The sequence below is a fragment of the Dipodomys ordii genome, unplaced genomic scaffold (genome assembly GCF_000151885.1).
Source record: "Dipodomys ordii isolate 6190 unplaced genomic scaffold, Dord_2.0 Scaffold15, whole genome shotgun sequence".
Lineage (NCBI taxonomy): Eukaryota > Metazoa > Chordata > Mammalia > Rodentia > Heteromyidae > Dipodomys > Dipodomys ordii.
The window spans coordinates 727010-750186 of NW_012267231.1; the positions used below are offsets into that span (position 1 = coordinate 727010).

At 57.4% G+C, this 23177-nt stretch overlaps 1 protein-coding gene across 1 annotated transcript in view; it reads right to left on the reverse strand.

The window, feature by feature from the left end:
* Positions 1–6486: 6486 nt before the first annotated feature.
* Positions 6487–23177, reverse strand: part of Adamtsl3 (ADAMTS-like 3) — a 97566-nt gene continuing 80875 nt past the window's right edge. Inside the window, exons 16-25 of the mRNA XM_013011849.1 lie at positions 22240–22436; positions 20836–21907; positions 18960–19087; positions 17499–17627; positions 11531–11713; positions 10852–10965; positions 9384–9567; positions 8368–8551; positions 7267–7451; positions 6487–6613 (exon numbers count right to left, since the gene is read on the reverse strand). Of these exons, the coding sequence (XP_012867303.1) occupies positions 6487–6613; positions 7267–7451; positions 8368–8551; positions 9384–9567; positions 10852–10965; positions 11531–11713; positions 17499–17627; positions 18960–19087; positions 20836–21907; positions 22240–22436 (2503 nt within the window). The remainder of the gene's footprint in view (positions 6614–7266; positions 7452–8367; positions 8552–9383; positions 9568–10851; positions 10966–11530; positions 11714–17498; positions 17628–18959; positions 19088–20835; positions 21908–22239; positions 22437–23177) is intronic.

Here is a 23177-nt window from a genome sequence, read left to right on the forward strand (position 1 = left end):
GGGCGGCTACCGTCCCTTCCCACTGACCCACACAGCCACTCACACAAGACAACAGCGAGCGACACTGAAAGAGGATTCCTCTTCCAAGAAAACAGGATTCCCTCTCCTCTGGCTTCAAGGCTGGCCCAGAGCCCGCCAAGCCAAGGTTGTCGCTGCCAGTGCACGCACTGCTCCTCAAGTCACACAGGCTTTGTGGTGTGGCAGGGCTCGGCTCTCGAGAGCCGGGGTCAGGACTCGAGCTCACGTTCTCATCCATTACCTGAGTCCCGTGGTCCTGTCTCTGAGCTGTGCCTCACGTGTAAAAGCAGACTATCCTCGGCCCACCTCACAGACTCACCTCGACGTCTTCATCCATCAAGTGAAAGGGCTGGCAGTGCGTCAGCTGCGTCTGCCGTTTCAGCCTGGGATCGTCAGTCATTTCCTAGCCTGCAGCAGGGACTGAGAGGTGACCCCGTTGGCAGTTTGCTCGGAGCTTATGAGCAGTCTGGATGTGTGAGGGAAGCCTGGCCTCCCCCACTTCACAAACACCCCGCCTGGCCGCAGAGAAGGCGGCGCTGGGGCGGCGGGAGCGCGGTGGTGCGGGTGGAGTGCTCACTGCTGTCACTGCGCGGACCCCCCGGGCCGCCCGGATGGGCCCTGCCACCCCCACCACCTCTGCAGGAAACCCTCCAGGGAGGAAGGTAGCAATGCTGAAAAGCTCCTAGTAAAGAAAACTGTCGTCGGGGGTTTAAATCAGTGATTGCACAATGGAAGGATATGATTTGGCACAAAGTGAATCTTAGCCTTTTATGATTTCAGAATTATTTCAAAATACACTTAAGAATAAATTTATACTTGCTTAAATATTTCTAATTATTTGAAAGTAATTTGCCCTTTCATTAGTGAAAAGCACAAATATGAAATTTTATATTTCCATGTGGCGATAATTAAGTGAATGGACTAATGAAATCATTTCTGTATCGAGTTTTCTTCAGAAAAAAAAGCATGTTAATAAATTCCTATGTTGGTTAAAGCTATACTTCAGTAGGTAGTCTTTAAATAGAAAGCATTACTACGTAATCACATGGACAGCTGGGTAACATCACGCTCTCTCACCCAGGCCCATCTTCCATAACGCAGTGGGACACCCTCACCAAGACGTCCCCTGGGTTTCCTGGCGCACTGTGCCACAGCTGAAGACACAGTTATGATGTCCTGCCATCTGACCGTATTAAGTAGGTGTGAAAGCAGGGGCAGGGGCACATAAGGCTTGAGACACTTCACCTGTCATTCCATAAATCTTCCTAAGGAGATGAGCCTCGAGCTGAATCTGAGAGGGAAGCGCGAGCTTTCCAGATCAGGGCCGGTGTGACCTCAGGACTGAGTTCAGGGCAGCCGTGTGCGCGGCCAGCAGCCCCCCTCCCCCTCCGCATCTCCTTCAGACACCGGAACACACCGCCTTCTAACAGCACTGGAAACCAACAGCGTTTACCAGTCTGCCCCACAGCAGAAGGCAGTACACGAACCTGAGAGAGTCTGATGACAGGAGGACAATTCAGAGAGAAGTTAGTGGGACGTCTTCATCCCCACCGCGTCCCACTTCTACCCGTTCTCCTTGCATGGTCTCGTTGAGGAATTGGGACTTAGAAACAATGGCTGCGTGGCTTGACCAGCGACACACTGGCTGCAGAGAACCCCACATCAGCTATGCACTCTGTGTGGCAATGTGTGGCTGTCACTCTGTTACGGATGTTCAGGTCTGTCGCGGCTGTTGACAGAGGCGGCTTGTGTGTGGGTCCAGTGGGGTTGGTGGGAAGTCTCCCTCAAGTTTTGCTATCAACCCAACTGACCTACACAAATTAACAAATAAGCCTAATTTAAAATTAAAGAAGGACTTCCATGGCAGGAAGAATGGAGGGGAGGTCGGGAGCCCACACAAAAGCGGACTTGTCAAGTTCACAGCTTTCCTTCCTGAAATTCAGCCTAGAAACGGACGTAAACCTCATGAGCCAGGAGACGGAGGCAGTGTGAGGAGATGCTTTCAAAGCACAGTGTCCAGCCAACCAGCCAGAGCCTTTGATCCTGTCCTCACTGTAGCTCCTGTCCACTCAGTGCCGCCTCCCAGAAAGGCAGCTCTCACCCAGCGTCCACACCAACCCTCCACAACCCAAAGGGAGGGACAGCGACAACCGTCCAGACAGTGTGCTATCAGCAAAAGGGTTGGTCAGTGGAACAGAATAGGTCACCTGGAAATAGATCTACAAAACCGAGTCACCTGTCAGGGAAAAAAGAGCAAAACCAACATAATGGAGCAAAGACAATCTTGGCAACAAGTGGTGTCGATAAGATGCTGACTGTACACACTTCACAAAACTTACAAGGAGAGAGGGCTGAGTGATCAGAGCAGGGAAGCCTGCTTTGTCCCACAAGAACCCACAGGAGCTGGGCGCCAGTGGCTCACGCCTGTCATCCTAGCTACTCAGGAGCCTGAGATCTGAGGATCACGGTTCAAAGCCAGCCCGGGCAGGAAAGTGAGACTCTTGTCTCCAATAAACCACCAGAAAACCAGAAGTGGCGCTGTGGCTCAAGTGTTAGAGTGCTCGCCTTGAGCTGAAGAGCTCAGGGACAGCGCCCAGGCCCAGAGTTCAAACCCCATATCCAACAACAAAAAGGACCCACAGGATGTGCAACACTGAGAGAGGATCCTCAGGAAAACTATAGGTCCTGGATCATCATAAAGCACTGATGTGGGTTAATTGCTTGTAACAGACACACAGCTCTGTAGGGCATGTAGTTAATGGAGAGATAAACAGACATTGAAGAAAGGTGCAATCTACCTACACATCTTGTAAAAATTCCTCTGCCTTCTACACAATTCTGCTGTGAAGCCAAAACTGCTCTAAAAATGTCTTCAAAAACAGATAAATACATTACAGACTAAAGTGTATTAGTACCTCCTCAACGCCCATCTGTTTCTACACTGTTGAAGACAGCCATTTGGGGCTCAATCTACTCTTCGGCAGTTGACACTCTTTTAATATGACCTATAAGATTCACACAGTTGGGAGGAGGAAATTAGAGCCAAACACTGCGCATGTCCCCTACACCTTGAAGCCCACCCTCTAAAGGATGGTACAGAGTGCTGAGCTCACCGATGCTGCGGCCGGCCAGCGAGGCGTGGCTGAGGGGCCGTGCCCAAGGGGACCCGAAGCACACGCACGCCACCAGCACTTAGAAGGTGCCACGGAATAACCAAAGGAAGTTTATTGCTGCGTTTCTTAAGGATCATAAGAAAAGAAACAGCTCTCATAAAACCAGTAGTCAAACACCGTACACAGGAATGTCCGCGGAAGGATAATAAAAGCATCCCAGCAAATGGACCTCAGCTATAAAGGCAAAGCAATGCAGCAAGAAGTGCTGTTGGTAATAAAAATATAGGTTCCATGTCTTTATTACATATTGTACAAAATAAAATATTGCACCTTTAAGTCATAGGAATATTTACAGAGTATTTTACACACGATCTTCCCTTTGAGTACCTCCATCGGTCTGCTGTGGTGGGTGACTGCCCGCTCCTGAGCTGTGTCCCCCCCTCCGTCCCCCCCCCAGCCACTGGCTCTCCCCACGCTGTAGCGTCTGTCCCAGTGTCCGTGCGGCTGAGGTGAGAATAGAAGAGACCTGTGTCCAGAATACAGACAAACCCACAGCCAAGTCGCCCTGCATGTGTCTTACGGATGAGGAGCAAGGCCCCGGCAGCCTGCCTGCCTACAGACAGCTCTCAAGGACACTGAAGGAGAAGCTGCTGCTGACCGGGCCCTCTAACGTCCCGACAGGCAGAGTGCCAGCAAAGTTCCCACAACCACGTCGGCTTCAGAACTCGCCTCCCAAAGCGAACCAGCAGCAAGCTGACCAGAGGTACCTCCGCCCTTCACTCTGTCAACACCAGCCCCGGCCTATTCGAAACCCAGACCCACCGAATCCTACCCCTAAAGCCAACGCTGGCCTTAGCGCTAGCTTTACTCCCTTTCTCACCCCAATCCCAATTCTAAAACAAACCTTTAGCTCTAAAGCCTAACCCCATCCTAAAAGTATAACTTAACTCTTAGTTGTATAACTTCCAGTCAACCCTAATTCACTTTGGATTTCCTGGAAAGATCAGCTCAAATTAAAACAAATATTTGCTATAAACAAGTTTTTCCAACTATGTTTCCTATTTAGATTAATTTATTATATACTTTGCAAAATAAAAATCCTCAGGAATACTATTTTATGCATAAATTAGGTCTAATAAGGCTTTGTTTTAGTGCTTAGAAAAACATTCCATTCACAGCTAAAAGGAAAGCTTTGAACACACTACAGAACCAGTGGAGAAGCTACCGTGTGCTCTCTGACTTCCACAGACGGCTGAGCCCGGGGCGCGCAGCCCCAGCTGCTCCGTCTCCCCCCACGGACGCCCCATGCCCTGCACACCACCTGCCCGGGAGACCCTCTCTCCTTCACAGCTAAATGTAAGGATCTGTGAGAAAAAAAATGTCACTAGTGCCAACATCCAAAAAGCGACTGGCCAGAGCTTTTAAAACGTAAACGCCGTTAAACGTGTTGAAGAGAAGAGGGAGTGGTCGCTCGCTGTGTGTCCCGTCCTCGGGGTGGAGGACTCTGTGCCAGTCCACAGGCCGCAGCAGGCCCTGCTCTGCTTAGGCCCCTGGCAGTCTCTGATCACACAGACTTGCTGAGGGGCCAAATGCATGGCCACACCTGCCGTGATTTCTTTTAACTCATCCAGGAACATGTCACTTACAAGGACTGAGTTCAGAACTGATGGTGGGAAATGTTCACCCAATCTCAACCTTGCTGGTTTCACATCGGCCTCAGCATGGCGTCTCTAAGAGGGAAGACTGCTTTCCTACCCTCCGAGCCTCACCGCTGCACCACCAGAGGCCTAGCCTTCTCGGTGTGACTGGCAGCAGCTCTGTTTGTAGAGGTCCAGAGAATGCAGACGCAGGCGCCTCAGGAGCCGGCAGTACTGAGTTGTGTCTGTGCAGTTTCCTGCAAAAACAGGAGGAGCACAGTGCGTGGGTCACTGGAAATCTAGGAAATGAGTTGATTTTCTGGAAGTGTATAAACAGGTCACAACATGAGCAGCCAGCCGGCGCTGGCTCAGGCTCTCGACTGCTGCTGCGCCCTGGAGTCGGAGGTGCGTGGGGCTCCCTTGTCCCTCAGCCAGGCGCTGGCTGGCGTGGGGCGCCCTCCCCACCCCCGGGCCTGGCGCCGCCGCCTGGAGCGCTCAGCTTCCACCAGCCCCCAGGCCCCCACAGCACCGCTGCCTAGAGAGCAACCTGCGAGAAGCCTGACACTCCATTTCAGGACATCCGCTGGCCTGCAGGCCATGAGGTCAGCTCCGCGTTGGCGGAGGGGACAGCAGGGCAGGAGGGAGAGGGTGGGGAGCCCGTGGGTGCCAGAGCTCACCGGAAAGCCACCCCACGCCCCACTAAGTCAGCCTCTACCTCTCAGACCACGCTGCCTCCACAGAGGGCCAGGCTGCCACGTCCACCCACGACAGCCCCTCCCAGGGTGCGGGGGGGGGAGGGGAGAGGGGGAGGGCTGGTACGCACCGCCGCAGGCAGGCCCCAGGCAGGGCCTCCAGGAGGGCGGCCTGCGTGTCGGCGCACAGTGACTCTCGGCCACGGGTCTGCAGGTGTGGGCGTGGACGCAGTGGACTTCCCGAGGCTGGACGCCCGGGCCGCAGGCTGCCGTGCAGGGCTTCCAGGGGCCGGGGAGCCAGCAGGCCAGGCAGGCCCCCGCCGCGCAGCTCCCCCTCCAGGACTGTCTGGAAGGGACACAGGAGTAGGGGACCGAGTCACCGCGGGACAGAGCGTGGGTGAAGCTTAGCCAAGGGGCCAAGGTAAACTGGAGGAGGCGGGGTGGGGACGGCTGGGTGAGGGGGCCTGGGGGTCCCCAGGGAGCCACGCACGCCCCTCCTGGCCTCACTCCTCCAGGCCGCACCCCCGCAAAGCCTGGGGAAGGGCGGGACGTCCCACGGGGGCAGAGGTGCTAGGTTTCCACTCCACACCTCTGTTTTCTGCCACACCCTCTAGAACGGCGGTGACAGCCCTCCGCTGGGCGCCCGCCCTCTCCGCTGAGCTCTGACCACGCCGCGGCCAGCTAACTGAGTTCCTGCTTGCTTTCAGCTCCAGGGGTGGGACCAAGGCAAACACTGACTGTCCCCAGGAGCTGCCACACGTCGACCCGGCCGGGAAGGGGCTGTGGTGACCACTAGCAGCCATTTCAAGTGTGCTAACAAGCCCTGGGTTTTCTGTGCCAAAGCCCCTGAGGCACATGCTGGTAGGAACAGGGATGGACGCAAGGGCCGTGGTATCCGCACAGAACGATGGATTTACATTATTCACGTTTAGGCCACTTCCAGCCTTTACAAAAATGGATTCAGACCCTTTATTTCCAAGAAGAGTCTCCCTCTGGCTCCTCCGGCCTTTCAGCCAGAATGGAAATTCAGTGTTCTGACTTGCGCGGTGGTGTCCGCCCTGGAGGGTAGTGCCGCCTTTGTGGACACAGGGCCTCTGCCCGGCCCCTGCCAGGGAGGATGACCGAGGCGGCCCGAGCCGTGTCTCGCAGCAGTCTGCTGACACAGGCACAGGAGCCGCATACCTGCTCCCCACCACCAAACAATTCACGCAGACATACACGAGTGACAGAGGGCAAAAACCCAGAACACAAAGACCTCCCTTGTTTCTGCTTGCAGCCCTTCAGAGGCCGATTACATTCTCCCTCGGATTCTTCGAAGCATTGTTGTGGCCCAAATACAGGCCCTGTGGGCGTGCGTAAACCAATAGGGAGCGTTCACACACACTGAGACCAGGGTGATAACCTGTCCTGCTCATGCGGTGGCCGCAGTACTACAGCTGGCCTCCAGGGGGAGACGCCATCAAAGGGTTTCGGTTCGCAAGGCTTCTGAGGGGCCGAGGGAGGGGGAGGACAGAGACAAAGAAAGCCTTGCACCAGAAATCAGGCGGCACCGACACACCCGGACACACCCGGAGCGCCCCTACGGCCAAACCCGCGTCCTCAACAGACCCGGACACACCCGGAGCGCCCCTACGGCCAAACCCGCTTCCTCGGGGGAGTTTCCTCTTTTTCCCAGCTGAAGGGATCTGAACTCCAAGTAGTCAAAGATGGCGCGCGCGGAGGAAAGAAACACCTGTCTTTTCTCAGTGCTAGCCGGTCCCCTTCCGGGTGCGTGTTTCACACTCAAATGCCTGTGCTAGGGCTTACAGTCGCTCACGTATTCTAGTGAGGAGCGCGCTGACACGCGTCACGGGAGGCCGCAGGGGCGGGAGGGATTCGCCCTGTGCTGCCCCGCAGCCGTACCTCTTCCTGGAGTCACAGTCCGGCCCCGGGCCACACGCAGGACGGCGCGGCTGCCCCCGGCCGGCGCGGCCCGTGCAGCGTGCCGGACACTAGGAGGAAAGCACAGGTGAGTGTGAGCTGGGCTTGCACTGAGGGGGGGAGGGGAGAGGGGGGAGGGGAAAGGGGGGGGGGGGAAGGGGGTGCTCTGGGCAGGGCCTGCAGTTCACAGACGCTCAAGGCTGCTAACAGAGCTTCCTGCTTGCAGGGGGGGGAGGGCAATGGGGGGGTGCTCCGGGCAGGGGCTGCAGTCCACAGACGCTCAAGGCTCCCAATGGAGCTTCGCGCCGTCCTCAGTCCGGGAAAACCAGCTCGCGTTTCCTTAGCAGGTCACACATTTTCACATATTCACCACGCCCACCGAGTTCTCATGTTTGGGACGGCCTTTCTTACCATGATAGTGCTACTTGCACCCAATTACTTTTACAATAAGCTCTTCCGTCGAGTGGGAACTTCTTTTTGGCATAGGTACTGGTTTTATTTTTCTTGTATTTGTCAACTACTCCTATACCATCTCTTTGTGTAGATTGCACTTTTTGTTTTATTGCCAGTCCTAGGGCTTGAACTCGGGGCCTGGGCTGCTTTGGCTCGAGGGTAGTGCTCTACCGCTTGAGCCACAGCACCACTTCCGTTTTTTTCTGAGTGTGTGGTGCTGAGGAGTGGAACTCAGGCGAGGCGAGCCCTCTACCCTGAGCCCCGCCCCAGATCTAGATCACACTTGACTGATCTATGATTCACGTGCCAAACAATCCCCACCCCACACCACCGCACGAGGGTCTGTGGAGTTGCCACAGCAACTCACGGTCATCCACACAGCTGCCCACGCTCACACAGCTCCTCTCGCCAGCCTCCTCCGGGCCACCTCTGCACCTCCCCGTTCTAGACACGTGTGCGTGGCAGGTGTGGGGGGGCCCGTGTGCCGGCCTTCCCCGGCCCACGCCGGCTGACCTGGCTTCCTGGCGCAGGCACCTGTCGGTCACATGGGCGGTTCGGACACGGCCTCCTCCCCCGGGGCCGGGCGCTGGAGGCACACTCGTGGGGCGGCGCAGGCTCAACCGTGCCGTCGGCTCTCCTCCTCTTGCAGGTCACCTGCCGGCTGTGGAAGCCGCGGCCACACGGCACCGAGCACGCTGACCACGCGCTGGTGAACCACCTGGGAAGAAAGGACGGCACTGCGGTGAGGCCTGGTCCACCAGGCCTTCGGGGTCGCTTGTGAGAAGGGGCCGCCCACCCCGTCTCAGCACAGAAACCGGTGCCTGTGTGTCCTCTGCCGGCGGCGGCCGAGCTAGCCGGCGGCCATGCAGGAGAGCTACGTGCTTCAAGTCGCTGCCCGGCCCAGGAGGCAGGGCTAGACACCATGGAGGGCGAGTGGTAATCCAGTTCACGGAACACAACCAGGGACGCACTTCTGAGCGTCTGTGTGGCCTGCTCGAGTCAGCCACTCGCTCGCAGTAAATTAACCACGTTGGCTGAGGTCGTATAACTAAACCGTGAGCAGAGCTGAGACTGGATTCCACCTGACCCTGGGGGCCGTGCTGTCACGAGGGTGGGGGATGGAGCCTGCCGACGGGCTTGTCATTGACAGCGTCGACGCCGCTGATGGGGCACAGGAGCAGAGGCCCCCCGAGGCCCGGCCAGCCAGGGCCACCACGCTCGGCCTCTCAGTCTGACATCTACTTCATGCTACCTTCAGTGAGTACCAAAAGGCCTATGCCCACGGTGTCATCGCGTGTATCTAATGTTACGTATTTAAAGCCTTGTGGGAAAGCGGAAGCTGTGGGTAACTGGTCTGCCTGTGCCCCGGCGTCGGCCGCCATCCGCTCCGGGAAGCCCCGCGCCCACCCGTTTGCCCACCCATGAGGCAGGGCAGCAGCAGCCCCCTTGGTGGGATGTGGAACCAAGGCCCGGGTGTGGGCGCAGATGGCGTGGGCCAGGCCCCGTGGCTGTGAGCACAACTTGGGAGCGGGGAGGGAGAGGCTCGGTACCTGGCCGGGCAGCCCTGGGCCTCACAGGGCTGAAACCCTGCCCGCGGCTTCTGGCGGTGTGCACAGAGGGCCTCGCTCACTTCCTGCCCGCTGGCCCCCACACACCGGGGCCTCTGAATGCGGGCGCCCGGGGGGCCGCAGGCGGTGGGGCAGGGCGTCCAGGGACCAGGCTCCCAAACAGGCTCTGAGGAAGAAGAGGAACGTCAGGACACTCCAGACAGGGGGCTCAGAACCAGGGAGCACACCTGGACCTGAAGAAATAAACATGAAAAACGTGTGTTGTCTTTTTTGAAGTCTCATTCGTGTATAATAAAACGCTTCTATCTCAGCTGTACAGCTTATGAGGTTTCATGATTGTATGATCTTACCAACTACAAACCAAAGTAAGGTATGTAACATTCTTATACTTCTCGGATCTAGAAAGATTGGTTAATCAGCAACCATGGCTGACTATCAAGTGAACACGTATGTGTGCACGTGATAATTATGTCCGAAAGGACGAGCAAGGAATCCCGTCATGTGATCTTGGGGGATGGAACGCTGATTGGCAGCTCAGTGTCCTTCCCATCTGCCCTCCGCTCGCCTTTGGACCCAGGAGGTGAGGGCGTAGAGATCACTTCCTGCAACAAACAGGACAGCATGACATTGTTGTGTGCTCCCTCAGAACGGAGTAAAACGGGCATCCCCAGGGCAGAGTCTGGGATCTCCCTGTGTGTGAGCTACCAGGAGCCGTGGTCACCGGGAATGGCTTTGGCGGACCTGGTGTGTGAGGCGCTACCTTACTCTTCTCAAGAGTTTCGCAAGCTTGGAGCATTAGGTTCGATTTGCTGCTCCAGCATTGATAGGTTAAAAGGCACACAGGTAGGGGAAGGGTTTCTGGTGGTGGAGGTAGGGGTGGCAGTAGTTGTGGGGCTGCCTCTGAGCGTTTCCGCTCAAGGCTAGTGCTCTGCCACCTTGAGCTACAGCTCCATTTCTGGATTTCCAGCGGTTCACTGCAGAGAACAGTCTCACAGATTTCCTGCCCAGACTGGCTTCAAACCGCAGTCCTCACATCTCAGCCTCCTGAGTACAGGCATCAGCCATCAAGGCCCAGCTAAGGGAAGTTTTGTTTTAGGCTTTGCAAAAGGGATAAAAATAAAAGATTCCAGCACTTCCACAGCCGGCCTTTCCTCTATGCCTACGCTGCTGATTGGCAACAGTCCTCAAGTGAAGACTCAACATCAGGACGCACCCAGGGTGCGTGCCCTCAGAAGCAGATCGCATCCCCAAAGTGTCTCCGTGGGAGGAGGAAGCCGAGACACGGAGGGCAGAGCGCATGGGTGGAGCTGGCCAAACGCTGAGGGATGATTTCACAGCTGCAGAAGGCAGAACTCAGACGGCCCTTTACAACAGGTCTTACCAACAGGGAATCAATCTCTTTCTCTCTCTCTCTCACACACACGCGCGCGTGTGCGCCCAAATCCCTGACCTTGAGGCAGGGGTCCTGTCGGGTCACTGCTGTTGGGTCCAGGTGTGGAGGCCCAGGGATCTCCCTTCTGATGGTCTTTAGGAGACACAGCATCGCTGCCTGGCCATCTTCGCTCTGAGGAAACAAGAAGTAACACGTTACCAATTAGCAGCCACCTCACTCCAGCCTGAGTGTTTCAAAGACAACTCCTGAAAAATAAATTCTCTCTGACGGAGGGCTGGGGCCCACGGTCTGTGGTGCCAGCATGCCCTGTGGATGAGAGCCAGGCCCCGTGCCCCTGAACCTTCCCAGACTTCTAGTCTGAAAGTGGGACAAGAATCCTCGCCTGCCTTCCATGGGGAGCCAGACGGGCCAGGGAGAAATCCTGCTGCCCATCTCCCCCGTTCCCAAGCCCCGGGTCCCCCATGGGGCCTGGGATGCAGCCCTCGCCCATTCCCAGGCCCCAGGTCCCACATTCCTGGGCCCTGGGTCCCCCGTTCCCGGGTCCCCCGTGGGGCCTGGGATGCAGCCCTCTCCCATTCCCCAGACCCGGGTCCCCCGTGGGGCCTGGGATGCAGCCCTCGCCCATTCCCCAGACCCGGGTCCCCTGTGGGGGATGCAGCCCTCTCCCATTCCCGGGCCCCAGGTCCCCCGTTCCTGGGCCCCGGGTCCCCCGTGAGGCCCGGGACGCAGCCCTCACCCAGCAGGTGGAGCACAGAGGTAGCCTCTGCCTGGCCCAGGGCGTTGGCGGCTGTGCACACGTAGGTTCCTTCATGTTCAAGCGAGACATTCCGTAACAACAAGGAGCCGCGGGGAAGCAAGGAAGCGCTGTCGCCCAGGGGTCCTCCTCTCTTCAGCCACGCTATGGCGGGCGTGGGGACTCCTGCCAAACAGCAAACACGGCAGAGGCGATGCCGCTAAGAACAGCGCCAGAGCCACGCGATGCGCACCACGCCGGCCACGCGCCCGGGCCGGCTCACACCTAATGGGGGCAGGGGCTCTGCGTGTGCACCGGGCCGGGGGGACGGGGCCTCGTCCCCAGGTGCCCGGCCCACTGAGCGGCACGGAAGGAGAGGAGCGGGGGGGGGGGGTCGTCCCCAGGCGCCCGGCCCACTGGGCGGCACGGAAAGAGAGGAGCGGGGGGGGGGGGCGCTCTGTCCGGGAAGGCAGCTGCCCCCGGCCAGCGGCTGCTCAGTGGGGGTTGGTGAAGATGAGAGGCAGAGCTGGAGGAGCCCCTGCCCGCCCCGCTCCCCCTGCGCCCCACCCCTGCCGCTCCCAGCAGTGTCATCAGAAGCCTTTGAAAACAAATGCGCAATTGCGATCCAGGATTTGCTGAGCTTGCACAACCGCAACATGCTACCCAAAGGAAGACAGCCTCCAGAGAAACAGGACGTTGTCCCATGACGCTTTCGGGAAATTTCCAGAGACAAAAAGAACGTGTGAGCTTCTAGCTGGGGTCACTGTGGCAGAGACCGCAGAACAGAGCAGGGGACCAGGAGGGGGTCACTGTTCATCCATCACTCATGCTGTTCTTGTCACCCACAGGCAACAACAACCGTGTGACTGTCCACCACACTCCATCACCCACACTCAACAACAACCGTGTGACTGTCCACCACACTCCATCACCCACACTCAACAACACTGTCCACCACACTCCATCACCCACACTCAACAACAACCGTGTGACTGTCCACCACACTCCATCACCCACACTCACAACAACCGTGTGACTGTCCACCACACTCCATCACCCACAGGCAACAACCATGTGACTGTCCACCACACTCCATCACCCACACTCAACAACAACCATGTGACTGTCCACCACACTCCATCACCCACACTCAACAACCGTGTGACTGTCCACCACACTCCATCACCCACACTCAACAACAACCATGTGACTGTCCACCACACTCCATCACCCACACTCAACAACCGTGTGACTGTCCACCACACTCCATCACAACAACCGTGTGACTGTCCACCACACTCCATCACCCACACTCAACAACAACCGTGTGACTGTCCACCACACTCCATCACCCACAGGCAACAACCATGTGACTGTCCACCACACTCCATCACCCACAGGCAACAACCATGTGACTGTCCACCACACTCCTCTCCTCACCCACACTCAACAACAACACTTGACTGTCTACCAGGCTCAGATAAAGGCCATCTTCCAGTCCAGGTGCAGACAGGACACTGCAGAGAGCAGAGGGGCATCTGAGTTAAGTGCACACCCTTTCCTCCTCCTTGGTAGTACATAACTACACCTTCAAGATAGGCAGGGCCAACCAGCTGCCAGCCCACACCCAGAACTCAACATACAGTGAGAAGGACACACAATCTTAGAAATCTGGAACTTTTACCTTTCAGAAACAGACAAGCTTTTCAGGTTCTATTATTCAATAAGAGTTCTAGAAATGTATTTTAAGAGTAGGTAAAAGTAAAATCACTATTGGCATCTTTATGGGTTATGCAAAATGTATTTAGCTATAACAACAAAAAATTATGAATTTGTCTGAAACATGAATATGAGCTGTGTGGGGGGGCCCTAAGAATGGGGAGATGGGAAGGGATGGGAAGGGGAAACAAAGGAGGAGGCAACAATGCTTGATAAGAAATGTACTCATTACCTTGCCCATGTAATTGTAACCCCTCTGTACGGTATTTTCACAATAAAAAACTTACTAATAATAAAAAAATTAAAAATTTAAAAAAAAAGAAGAGGAAAGAAGCACACTACAGGAAAACAACAAAATGGCAAGAAACATGAGCATTTCTCCATCCTAATGTTAAACAGCAACAGCTCAACTCCCCAACCAAAACACAGAGCAACAAACTGGATCAAAAAACAAAATCCAACTAATTATTGTCCCATATACAAGGAGCTCAAGAAATCAACTCCACCCACAGCTGATAAACCAATCACTAAATGGGCAAGGGAGCTAAAGAGAGACTTCTCAGAAGAAGAGGTAAGAATGGCAAAGAAACACATGAGGAAATGCTCACCATCCTTGGCCAGAAAGGAAACACAAATCAGAACAACTCTGAGATTCCATCTCATCCCTGTAAGATTAGCCGACATCATGAATTCCAACAACAAATGTTGGTGAGGATGTGGAGGAAAGGAATCTACTGCCCTGCTGGTGGTAATGTAAACTAGTGCAACCACTCCAGACAGCAGTCTGGAGGTTCCTCAAAAATCTAAACAGACCTTCCCTACGACCCCGCCACACCACTCCTGGACATCTACCCTAAGCACCATGAGCCAGGATATAACAAGGACCCCTGCACATCCATGTTCACTGCTGCACTATTCACAACAGCCGAGTTGTGCAAACAGCCCAGATGCCTTACAACAGATTGGATCCAAAACATGTGGTACCTATACACAATGGAATTTTACACAGCCAGTAGAAAGAATACTATTATGTCATTCGCAGGGAGACGGACAGAACTAGAACAAATCATGTTAAGTGAGCTCAGCCAAGCTCAGACAAATGACACATGTTCTCTCTCAAGTGAAAGCTAGATCTAAAATACAGCAGGACATAATAAATTACACGGGACTCTAGGCATTCACTCACTGTGAGACCAAAAGAGGATGTTTGTAGGAGAGGATCACAGAGGACAGTGCCAGTGTGCATCCCACCATATAAAATAATATTTATCACAATAAGCTTCAGGAAATGGAAGCCAGAGGCTGTTTGTATTCTATTTTTGCCCTGTTTGTTCATTTATCTGTCTTTGGGAGGGACAAGGGTGAACAAACGCAGCAGTGGTACTCACTAGATGCAATGTTGAAAATTATACAACCTGTGGGGGGGGGATGAAAGGGGAAAATTGGGAGAAAAGATCTGACCTCTGACTGTAACCCTCTGTACATCACTGTTATGATAACAATAAATTTAAGTTTATTATCATTAGTGGAAAGGTTTTAAATTATACACACTGATTTTCACTGATTTTCAGAAGGTGGCATCTGCCCTTGTGAGTGTGTGGCAGGTGCTTGTCTATGAAGTGAGGCCTGGGCAGAGGGCCCAAGACCCTCCCTGTGTCCCACACCCCAGGCTTCCCTGTGCCCCACACTCCAGACCTCCCTGAGCCCCAGACCTCCCTGTGCTCCAGACCTCCCTGTGCTCCAGACCTCCCTGTGCTCCAGACCCCAGACCTCCCTGTGCTCCAGACCCCAGACCCCCCTGAGCCCCAGACCTCCCTGTGCTCCAGACCTCCCTGTGCCCCAGACCTCCCTGTGCCCCAGACCCCAGACCTCCCTGTGCCCCGCGCCTCCGGTCTCAGGTGAGGGAAATGCCGTGCACCTGTGCTGAGCCACCGTCCAGAGGAGGACGGTCTCTAAGACACCAGCTTCCCGGCCTTCATAACGTCACCATCTGTCCCCAGAAAGCCGGGCCTCAGCAGGACGCAATGGCCCTGAGGGTGGTTGCTGTCCACGAGAAAACACAACCTTCACCAAAGCTCCGGTCAGAGCGGCACCCAGCTCCACGCGCCACGCGGCGGCATGCACCGGAGCTGGCTGGGAGGCCCTGGGAGGCGGCGGCCAGGTGAGGCCAAGCCTGGTAGCACCATGTCCAAGAAGAGCTGAAGCTGGGGGGCGGTGATCAACCTCAACCCCCCAACTTGAGGAGAGAAAGGAGGGAGGGGAAAGAGAAAAAGGGAGGGGGAGGAAGAAAGAGAAGGAAGAAGGAGGAGGAAGAGGGGAGGAAAAAGTGGGCGAAGATGAGAAGGGGAGGAGGAGGGAGGAAAGAGGGAGGGAAGAGAGCAGAGGGGAAATGAGAAAGAGGAGGAGGAGGACGAGGAAGGAAGCCAATGAGGAGGAGACCACCCTGCTGTCCACCAGCAATGCAAGAGCTCAGGGTGCGCAGGGCTCCGCCCCCCCCCCCCAGGCCTGGCTGAGGAGATGGAGCAGGTGCTTCTGGGCCTGTCATTTTTGCTGGAGGCTGTGCCCCCAAGAACGGCTCCACCGAATCCAGTCCCAGATCCAGTCTCTCAATGGCCATCTCCCTAAACGCTCGACCAGCCACGGGGAGGGAGGTTCAGGTGAAGGCTTCTTCCTGCAGATGGCAGACATCCGGTCTGTGTTTAGAGTCCTCTGTGGTGCCCGGCGGCACCAGCGGGAAGCCTTGGTGGGGAACCTGCTCTTGGGCTACCTCGGCTGCCTCTGCAGGGGGGTGGGCCTGGCCCCCAAATTCACATCGCTGTGGGTGGGGTCCTTCGGGGGCCGGAGAGATCTGCCAGAAGTCCGTGTCGGCTTCCAGGGGCTGAGAAGTCACGCCCTGGGGACTAGCCAGCGTCCAGCCTGTGGAGCCAACGGCACGGAGCCGTGGCTGCGGGGAGCGAGGGGGGATGCGGCCTCGGTTCTCACACGCCGGCCACCTGGTCGAAGCGCCCACTGCGGCAGTGGCAGCCTCAGCAGCTGGTCAGAACTCGGGGGTCTGTGGGACACCGCGGTCCAGAGGCTGAAGGCACACCGGAAGCTCACTCAGCATGTACGAGCTCCGTTTTGAGTTCTAAGTGTCTGTAAGGAGCTGATAGAAAGCCATTCACCCAACCTCCCCACCCTGCAAAATGAGAAGAACCGTTTCCCCAAGCCCGGTCAGGAAGTAAGAACCGAAGCCTAACGAAATAGAAAGAGGAGGAAGAAAGCGGGAAGCCGAAGGGCCAGGGCTGGGGCTGGAGGTTTAGCACCAGCGTGGCACACAGGCCCTGGCTTTGCTCCCTAGCTCTACCGGGAAGAAGAGAAAAGAACGGGTCTGTCAGAAAATCTGTCCAGTTGTAAACACGAGAGAGGCCCACTGAGGGACGGACAGCAGGACCCCAACGGCGGCCCAGCCCGAGCCTGGGAGGAGATGCTTACCCAGGCCCTACCCAGCCCTGGCTTTGCTGAGCGGGAAGACACAGCTCAGAGTTCCAACAAGCCCCCTCCCGCGGACTCCTCCCGCAGACTCCTCACACACTACGCCACCCAGCGACGGACGCGGCCCTCACCGGTGGCCTGCCCACCCAGCATCCAGTCCAAGCGAGGGACGCGGCCCTCACCGGTGGCCTGCCCACCCAGCATCCAGTCCTGCCGCTCGGCTGAGGCCGGTCGGGGGCACACTGGAACCCAGGATGACATTCGTCGTACACATTCGCTCCCAGGCTTTGTGAAGTCACTCCGGGAGTTCATCTACATCAGTGCACTGAAAGGGAGGTGTCTGGGCCGTCAGGCGGAGGGAAGACAGTGAAAATGGCAGCGGTCATCACTGACAGCGATCATCACTGACAGCGGTCATCACTGACAGAGGTCATCACTGACAGCGGTCATCACTGACAGAGGTCATCACTGACAGCGGTCATCACTGACAGTGGTCATCTTCTGATAGCGGTCATCACTGATGGTCATCACTGACAGCGGTCATCACTGACAATTGTCATCACTGACAGTGATCATCTCCTGAAGGTGGTCATCACTGACTGACAATGGTCATCACTGACAGTGGTCATCACTGACTGACAATGGTCATCACTGACAGTGGCCATCTCCTGACTGGTCATTACTGACAGTGGTCATCACCTGACAGCTGGCCATGTGCCCCCCTGAGGCCATGGTCACGTTCATTCACCTCCCACGGGGCTCTGGGGGCCACACTCACCTCCCACGGGACACTGCAGGGTCACGTCTGCCCCCGGGGCGGCCTCCACGGTACTGCCCACCACGGCTGAGAGGTGACTTTGCTCTGGTTTGGTGACGTTTCTTTCAACAGAGGAGATGACAGGCGCCGCTTAATTCAAAGAGAGCAGGAGACACGTTAGGCTGCAGCCTGAGGGGGCTGTCCATGCCAGCCGTCCACCCAGGGGCTGTGCATGCCAGTCCTGCCAGCCATCCGCCCAGGGGGCTGTGCACGCCAGCCCTGCCAGCCGTCCGCCCAGGGGGCTGTGCACGCCAGCCCTGCCAGCCGTCCGCCCAGGGGGCTGTGCCCCTGCCAGCCGTCCGCCCAGGGGGCTGTGCACGCCAGTCCTGCCTGCCGTCCGCCCAGGGGGCTGTGCACGCCAGCCCTGCCAGCCGTCCGCCCAGGGGGCTGTGCACGCCAGCCCTGCCAGCCGTCCGCCCAGGGGGCTGTGCACGCCAGTCCTGCCTGCCGTCCGCCCAGGGGGCTGTGCACGCCAGCCCTGCCAGCCGTCCACCCAGGGGGCTGCGCACGGACCGGGGCTTTGAGGGTCATTGCAGCCACCAGACACAAGCAGTGGTTTGGTTTATAACTGACATTAAGGACAATGGTCTCTTCGATGGATCGTTTGAAAAAAGCAGGAACGTGGTTCAGAAGAAGCAAAGACGTCCTGCTGGCAGCTGCAGGGTCTCCAGGTGCTGGATGAGCCTTTGTGCCCCGGGAGAGCGAGGGGCAGGGTCCCTGACCGGCCCTGCGCCCTGCAGTCTCTGCCTCCAGGAGGGGGGAGGAAACGCCTCTCTTCAGTGGAAATCTTTCCCCAGTGCCCACTCTAGGGCCTGCTCCCGCCCCGCTGTGAGCGTTTCGGGGCACGTGGGACTTCAGTCCCGGGTGCGGACAGTGGAGTGGGGACAGAGCTCTGGCTCTGTGCCGCCGTCTCCTCCCTCTGCTGGCTCAGCGTGAATTAAGTGCACACCCGCCCACCCCAGGGAAACACGGCCCTGGCATGGCCATCTCAAAGGCCCCTGCCCAGGGACACGCGGGGAGGGGACAGGGCGGCCAGCTCCCAGGTCAAGTCTTGACCTCGGGGAGGAATTCCAAGGGCCGGCTGGTAGAATTGGATGGACGGATGCAGCAACCTCTACCAGATGCCAACTTTCTTTCCCCAGCTGGTGAGACTTTAAAAGTCCATGACATCAAGAGTATACCACCTAAGCCCCTGTCTCGTCCCCCAATTCTCCTGCAGTGTGCCCTGAACCAGCCGACTCCAGAGTGAGGTCCAGGCATGGGTTCAAGGCCTTCATCTCAAACCTCCTAAGGCTGACGCCTGGGGTGGACGCCAGCAACCTGGCTCAAGCCGGCAGGAGACTGGGGCACACTCAACTCTGAGAAGTGTCGTGCTAGAGTTTAACAGGGAAAAAGCAGCAGAGCTAGACCTCCTGGCATTACCTGCCCAGAGCACAGAGGAGCTCCCCGCGTCCGAGCCCAGAGGACTGGCCACGGAGCACTGGTAGATTCCCTGCTCCCTCCTGGTTGGGTTCCTGATCTGTATCCTCCCGGCTCCATCCACGACTATCCTGAAAGAAACCCACAGTGCGTGATCCCCACCGTTGCTGGGGAGGCTGGCGGCGGGCTGTGGAGGACGGAGACGGCTCTGTGATCTGCCGACAGGCAGGGACACTCGGTCTGAGGGTGGGAAGCTACGTGCCAGGAGAGACAGCCCGCCCCGCAGCCCTCCGACCCGATCCTTCAAAAGGTCACAAAAGGTCTGGCACTTTGAGAGTCAGAGCTGACCAGGCAATTATCCAGAGAAATGCGAGTGTTTCTTCTGCTTCTAATTTCACTTTTCCATAGTGCGTTGACTCTGGGGGGGAGAGGGGGACGTCCTGTGTGTGATTTATTTCGCCATTTCCATGTGAAACGACATGGCCTGTGCGGACTCTAAACGCGGCCCTTCTTCACGAGTGGAGCTCAGTCACGCTGCCGCTTCCCGCCGCTTCCCGCCGCTTCCCGCCGCTCACCCCGGGCTTCAGCCACCATCAACTTCCAGCTGTCCCCAGAACACCTCCCAGTCGTTCAGCCCCCAAGCTTCTGCATACGCCACTCATTTCACGTGATGTGGAAACTCCGTTCTACCAGAGTCCCAGATCAAAGGTCATGTCCCTGGTGTCCCCGACTTCATCTTCACCCCCTCCGGGCTTCTTCTTCAGTTCATGTGCTGATTTGATGAAATATCTATCCCTACTGGACTATGAACACATCAAGGGGAAGGCCAGATCTTACAGCCATGCGCCTCAGTGCTAAGCACAATGAATTCTACACAGCAAGTTTCCAGAAGCCTCGGGGAACTCCATGTGTGAATGACAAGAACAAGAGAGTCCGGGTGGCCAGTGAGACAGGCAGGAAACCCAGTGAGTGCCAGGCCTGCCCCACAGACACGCAGGAAGCCCGCACGCGGGCAGAGCGGGAGCAGCCAGCACGTCCCATGGCGGGAATCAGCACGCCAGAACACCAGGACACACCGCTGCGGCTTGACGGTGGAAATCGGCACGCCAGAACACCAGGACACAAGCCGCTGCGACTCGAGTTTCCTCCAGATGCCTCCATGATGGTCACAGTGAGCCCGAGTATTTTAACGCCATGTGGCGTGTAGCATTGAAAACGCTGTTTAGCTCAGTGAGCCAGCGTTTAGAAAATGACCCACAGATGACGTTGTGGTGAGGATTCTGTTCAAAGGGAGGAGCTAAATACACTCAGGTGCACACTCAACCATACCCAGCCTCGTACCAACAGGCTCGTGACTGGGACCCAAGTAGGGATCTGTGAATTGTGGATTAAAAATCCAATGTTTGGTTAAAAACAGCCACAGCGCACATGTGAAAAGGACAGGCGCTAGCCTCGTCTGAGTGGACCGGGGGACGGAGCGCGTCTGGGGGAGGACCGGGGGACGGAGCGCGTCTGGGGGAGGACCGGGGGACGGAGCGCGTCTGGGGGAGGACCGGGGGACGGAGCGCGTCTGGGGGAGGACTCTCTGGGGGAGGACTCTCTGGGGGACGGAGTGAGTCTGGGGGAGGACTCTCTGGGGGAGGACTCTCTGGGGGACGGAGCGCGTCTGGGGGAGGACTCTCTGGGGGAGGACTCTCTGGGGGATGGAGCGCGTCTGGGGGAGGACTCTCTGGGGGAGGACTCTCTGGGGGACGGAGCGCGTCTGGGGGAGGACCGGGGGACGGAGCGTGTCTGGGGGAGGACCGGGGGACGGAGCGCGTCTGGGGGAGAACCGGGGCCGCCGTGCCCAGGCCGGACCAGAGCCCTGCTCTGTACTCACCCTGCCGTGGGCCGCAGCAGCTCCCCGTCCTTAGTCCACGTGTACGTGGCGTGGGTGGGGACCCGCAGGCCGCACAGGATGTGGATGGTCTCCGTCTTGTTTGTGATGTACACGGTGTTTCCGACCTGGGCGGTGATGGTTGTATTGAAGGAGATGGCGGAGGGCTGTGTCTGCCTTAGGAGCACGGGCCGCCTGCCCGGGCGGGGCCCCGCGGAGCTCGGGGGTCCGTCTCCTGCCGGGTCTCCGGGCCGGGTGTTCAGGATCTCCTCGTCCCCACGGCTCTTGGGCACGGGTGCGGGCTGCACCTGAACCAGCTCGGCCGCCAGCTGGTGTATCACCTGGGACGCCAGATCCCTGCTGATCTCTCCTGTCTCCAGCAGCCGACTCAGGTTCTTTATCAGCTCCTCAAACTGGGCCATGTCCAGGCTGTGGGCTCCCTGCTGCGCCGCTGCTTCGAACTGCCTGGGCTCAAGGCCTGAGGGGGCGTCGCCGCCGGGACCGCCGCTGCCTGGAGAACCACGGCTGCAGGGGCCCGACAGAGCTCTCGAGAAGAAAGCCGGGCGGTCCATCTGGCCATCGGGCGGGTAAAGCTCATCTTTGAGACTCCACAGTTGCTGCATTTTCTGCCACACGGCACCCAAGCTATTGGCTTCCCCGGGGTCCGCCCCGGAAGGGTCCCGGGCATGTTCTCGGACAGCTGGGTGTGCCACGAGCCGGTTGTCCGTGCCGATAAGCTTGAGAACCACTGTTTCCTGAGCCGGGCCCGCGAGGCACCGGTACACACCGATGTCGGCAGCTGCGAGCCGGGGGATCTTCAGGGAGCCTGACTTTGTCACCCGCAGCTGTCTGGAGCTCTGCAGACAACGGCCACCCTTCTCCCACCTGATCAGAGACTTCTGGAATCGGCGCACGGGGCACCTGATGATCACGGATGTGTTGGGCAGCAGGTAAGCCCGGCTCCCCACCGTCAGGTTGATCTGCTTCTCCTCCCGGGTCTGGATGTAGATCCTTCGCACGCTGAGAATCTCAGGGCCCCGACCACTAAGTCTTGGCTTTGTCTCTGGCTTCATCTCTGCAGGGGAAAAACAGGATAGAAAAGACACGCAAATTTAAAAAAACCACTCAAAAATGAACACTTATTGACTGCATCCTTCCAGGCGGATACAAGCCTACATAACTCACTTTTTCTATTCTTAACACACACACACACCACTAAAGCTGGAGTGAAATGAAAGACTAGCTCTTTAGTAGAGAAGAAAGCAGGTTTCGATGAGGGCTGAAGAACGGAGCCTTGGTTGGAGGCGGGGAGAGGCGAGAGTGGGGTCTGGGCTCTCGGCCTGGCCTCCTGGCCAGCAGGCACTAGCCTGGCGAGCCTCACCCTCTGCCCCGTCTGTCCTGGCTCACCTGCCTGGAGCATGAACCTCCTGCACATTCTGGAAACCTCAGGGCGTTCCTGCTCGTTATTCCACAGGACGGTGCCGGTGCCATGCGGGCTGCCCGTCCCCGAGCCTGGCAGAGCCACGCGCCACGCTCGGGGGAAATCAGGGTGCACCTCCCCAGGCCTCCCGGATTCCAGGGGACTTTGAAACCTGGACTCCAACCTTCGGAATCTCAAGATTTTGAAATGCGGTTCTCAAAATGCTCTCAGGGAAAACAAAATTCCTCCATTGCCCGTGAGCCAGCGGGGCGAGCCCTCCGAGCCTGGGCTGGAGAGCCAGCGGGCCTGTGGCCACTGCCCGTCCTGGCCTCCCTGCATTCTTGGTTTCTCATCCCCAGGCGAGGACCGTGCGACCCAGGGGGCAGCTACGGGGATGATGCATCCAGGGAACGGCCCTCAGCCAGAGCTGCACAATCTAACGGGACGCTTTCATCACTTTGTTCTGTGAGCTTCTCCAGGAGGACCACACACGTGTGCATGCCACATTAACACAACAGCTCATGTGTAACTAACTCCTGCAGCTCGGGGATGTCTGCAGGTGCGTGCTGTCTTTACAGGGGAAACGGAAGAGAGTGGAAAAGCAGAGAAGGGATCGACCCCAAAGCCATCATTCCACGTCCTCTGCACTGCTGCCCGGTGCCCAGCCCTGCGCAGGCAGGGCTGATTTCCTTCCCTGAGACCCACACGCGCGTGCCCCCTCCTCACAAGCGCACAGGGCCCCTGCACAACGACGCCAGCTTATCATCCACAACGTAACTGCAGCCGCGTCGGGAACCGGCTGTCTGCAGGGAAGCTACTCCACATCCTCACCTCCCTGGCTTTAGGTAAGACCAGAGAAAGAGCACTTGACTACGCTTGAAACACGCTCAGCTCCACTGTGTTTACCTGCATGATTGCTCAGCTC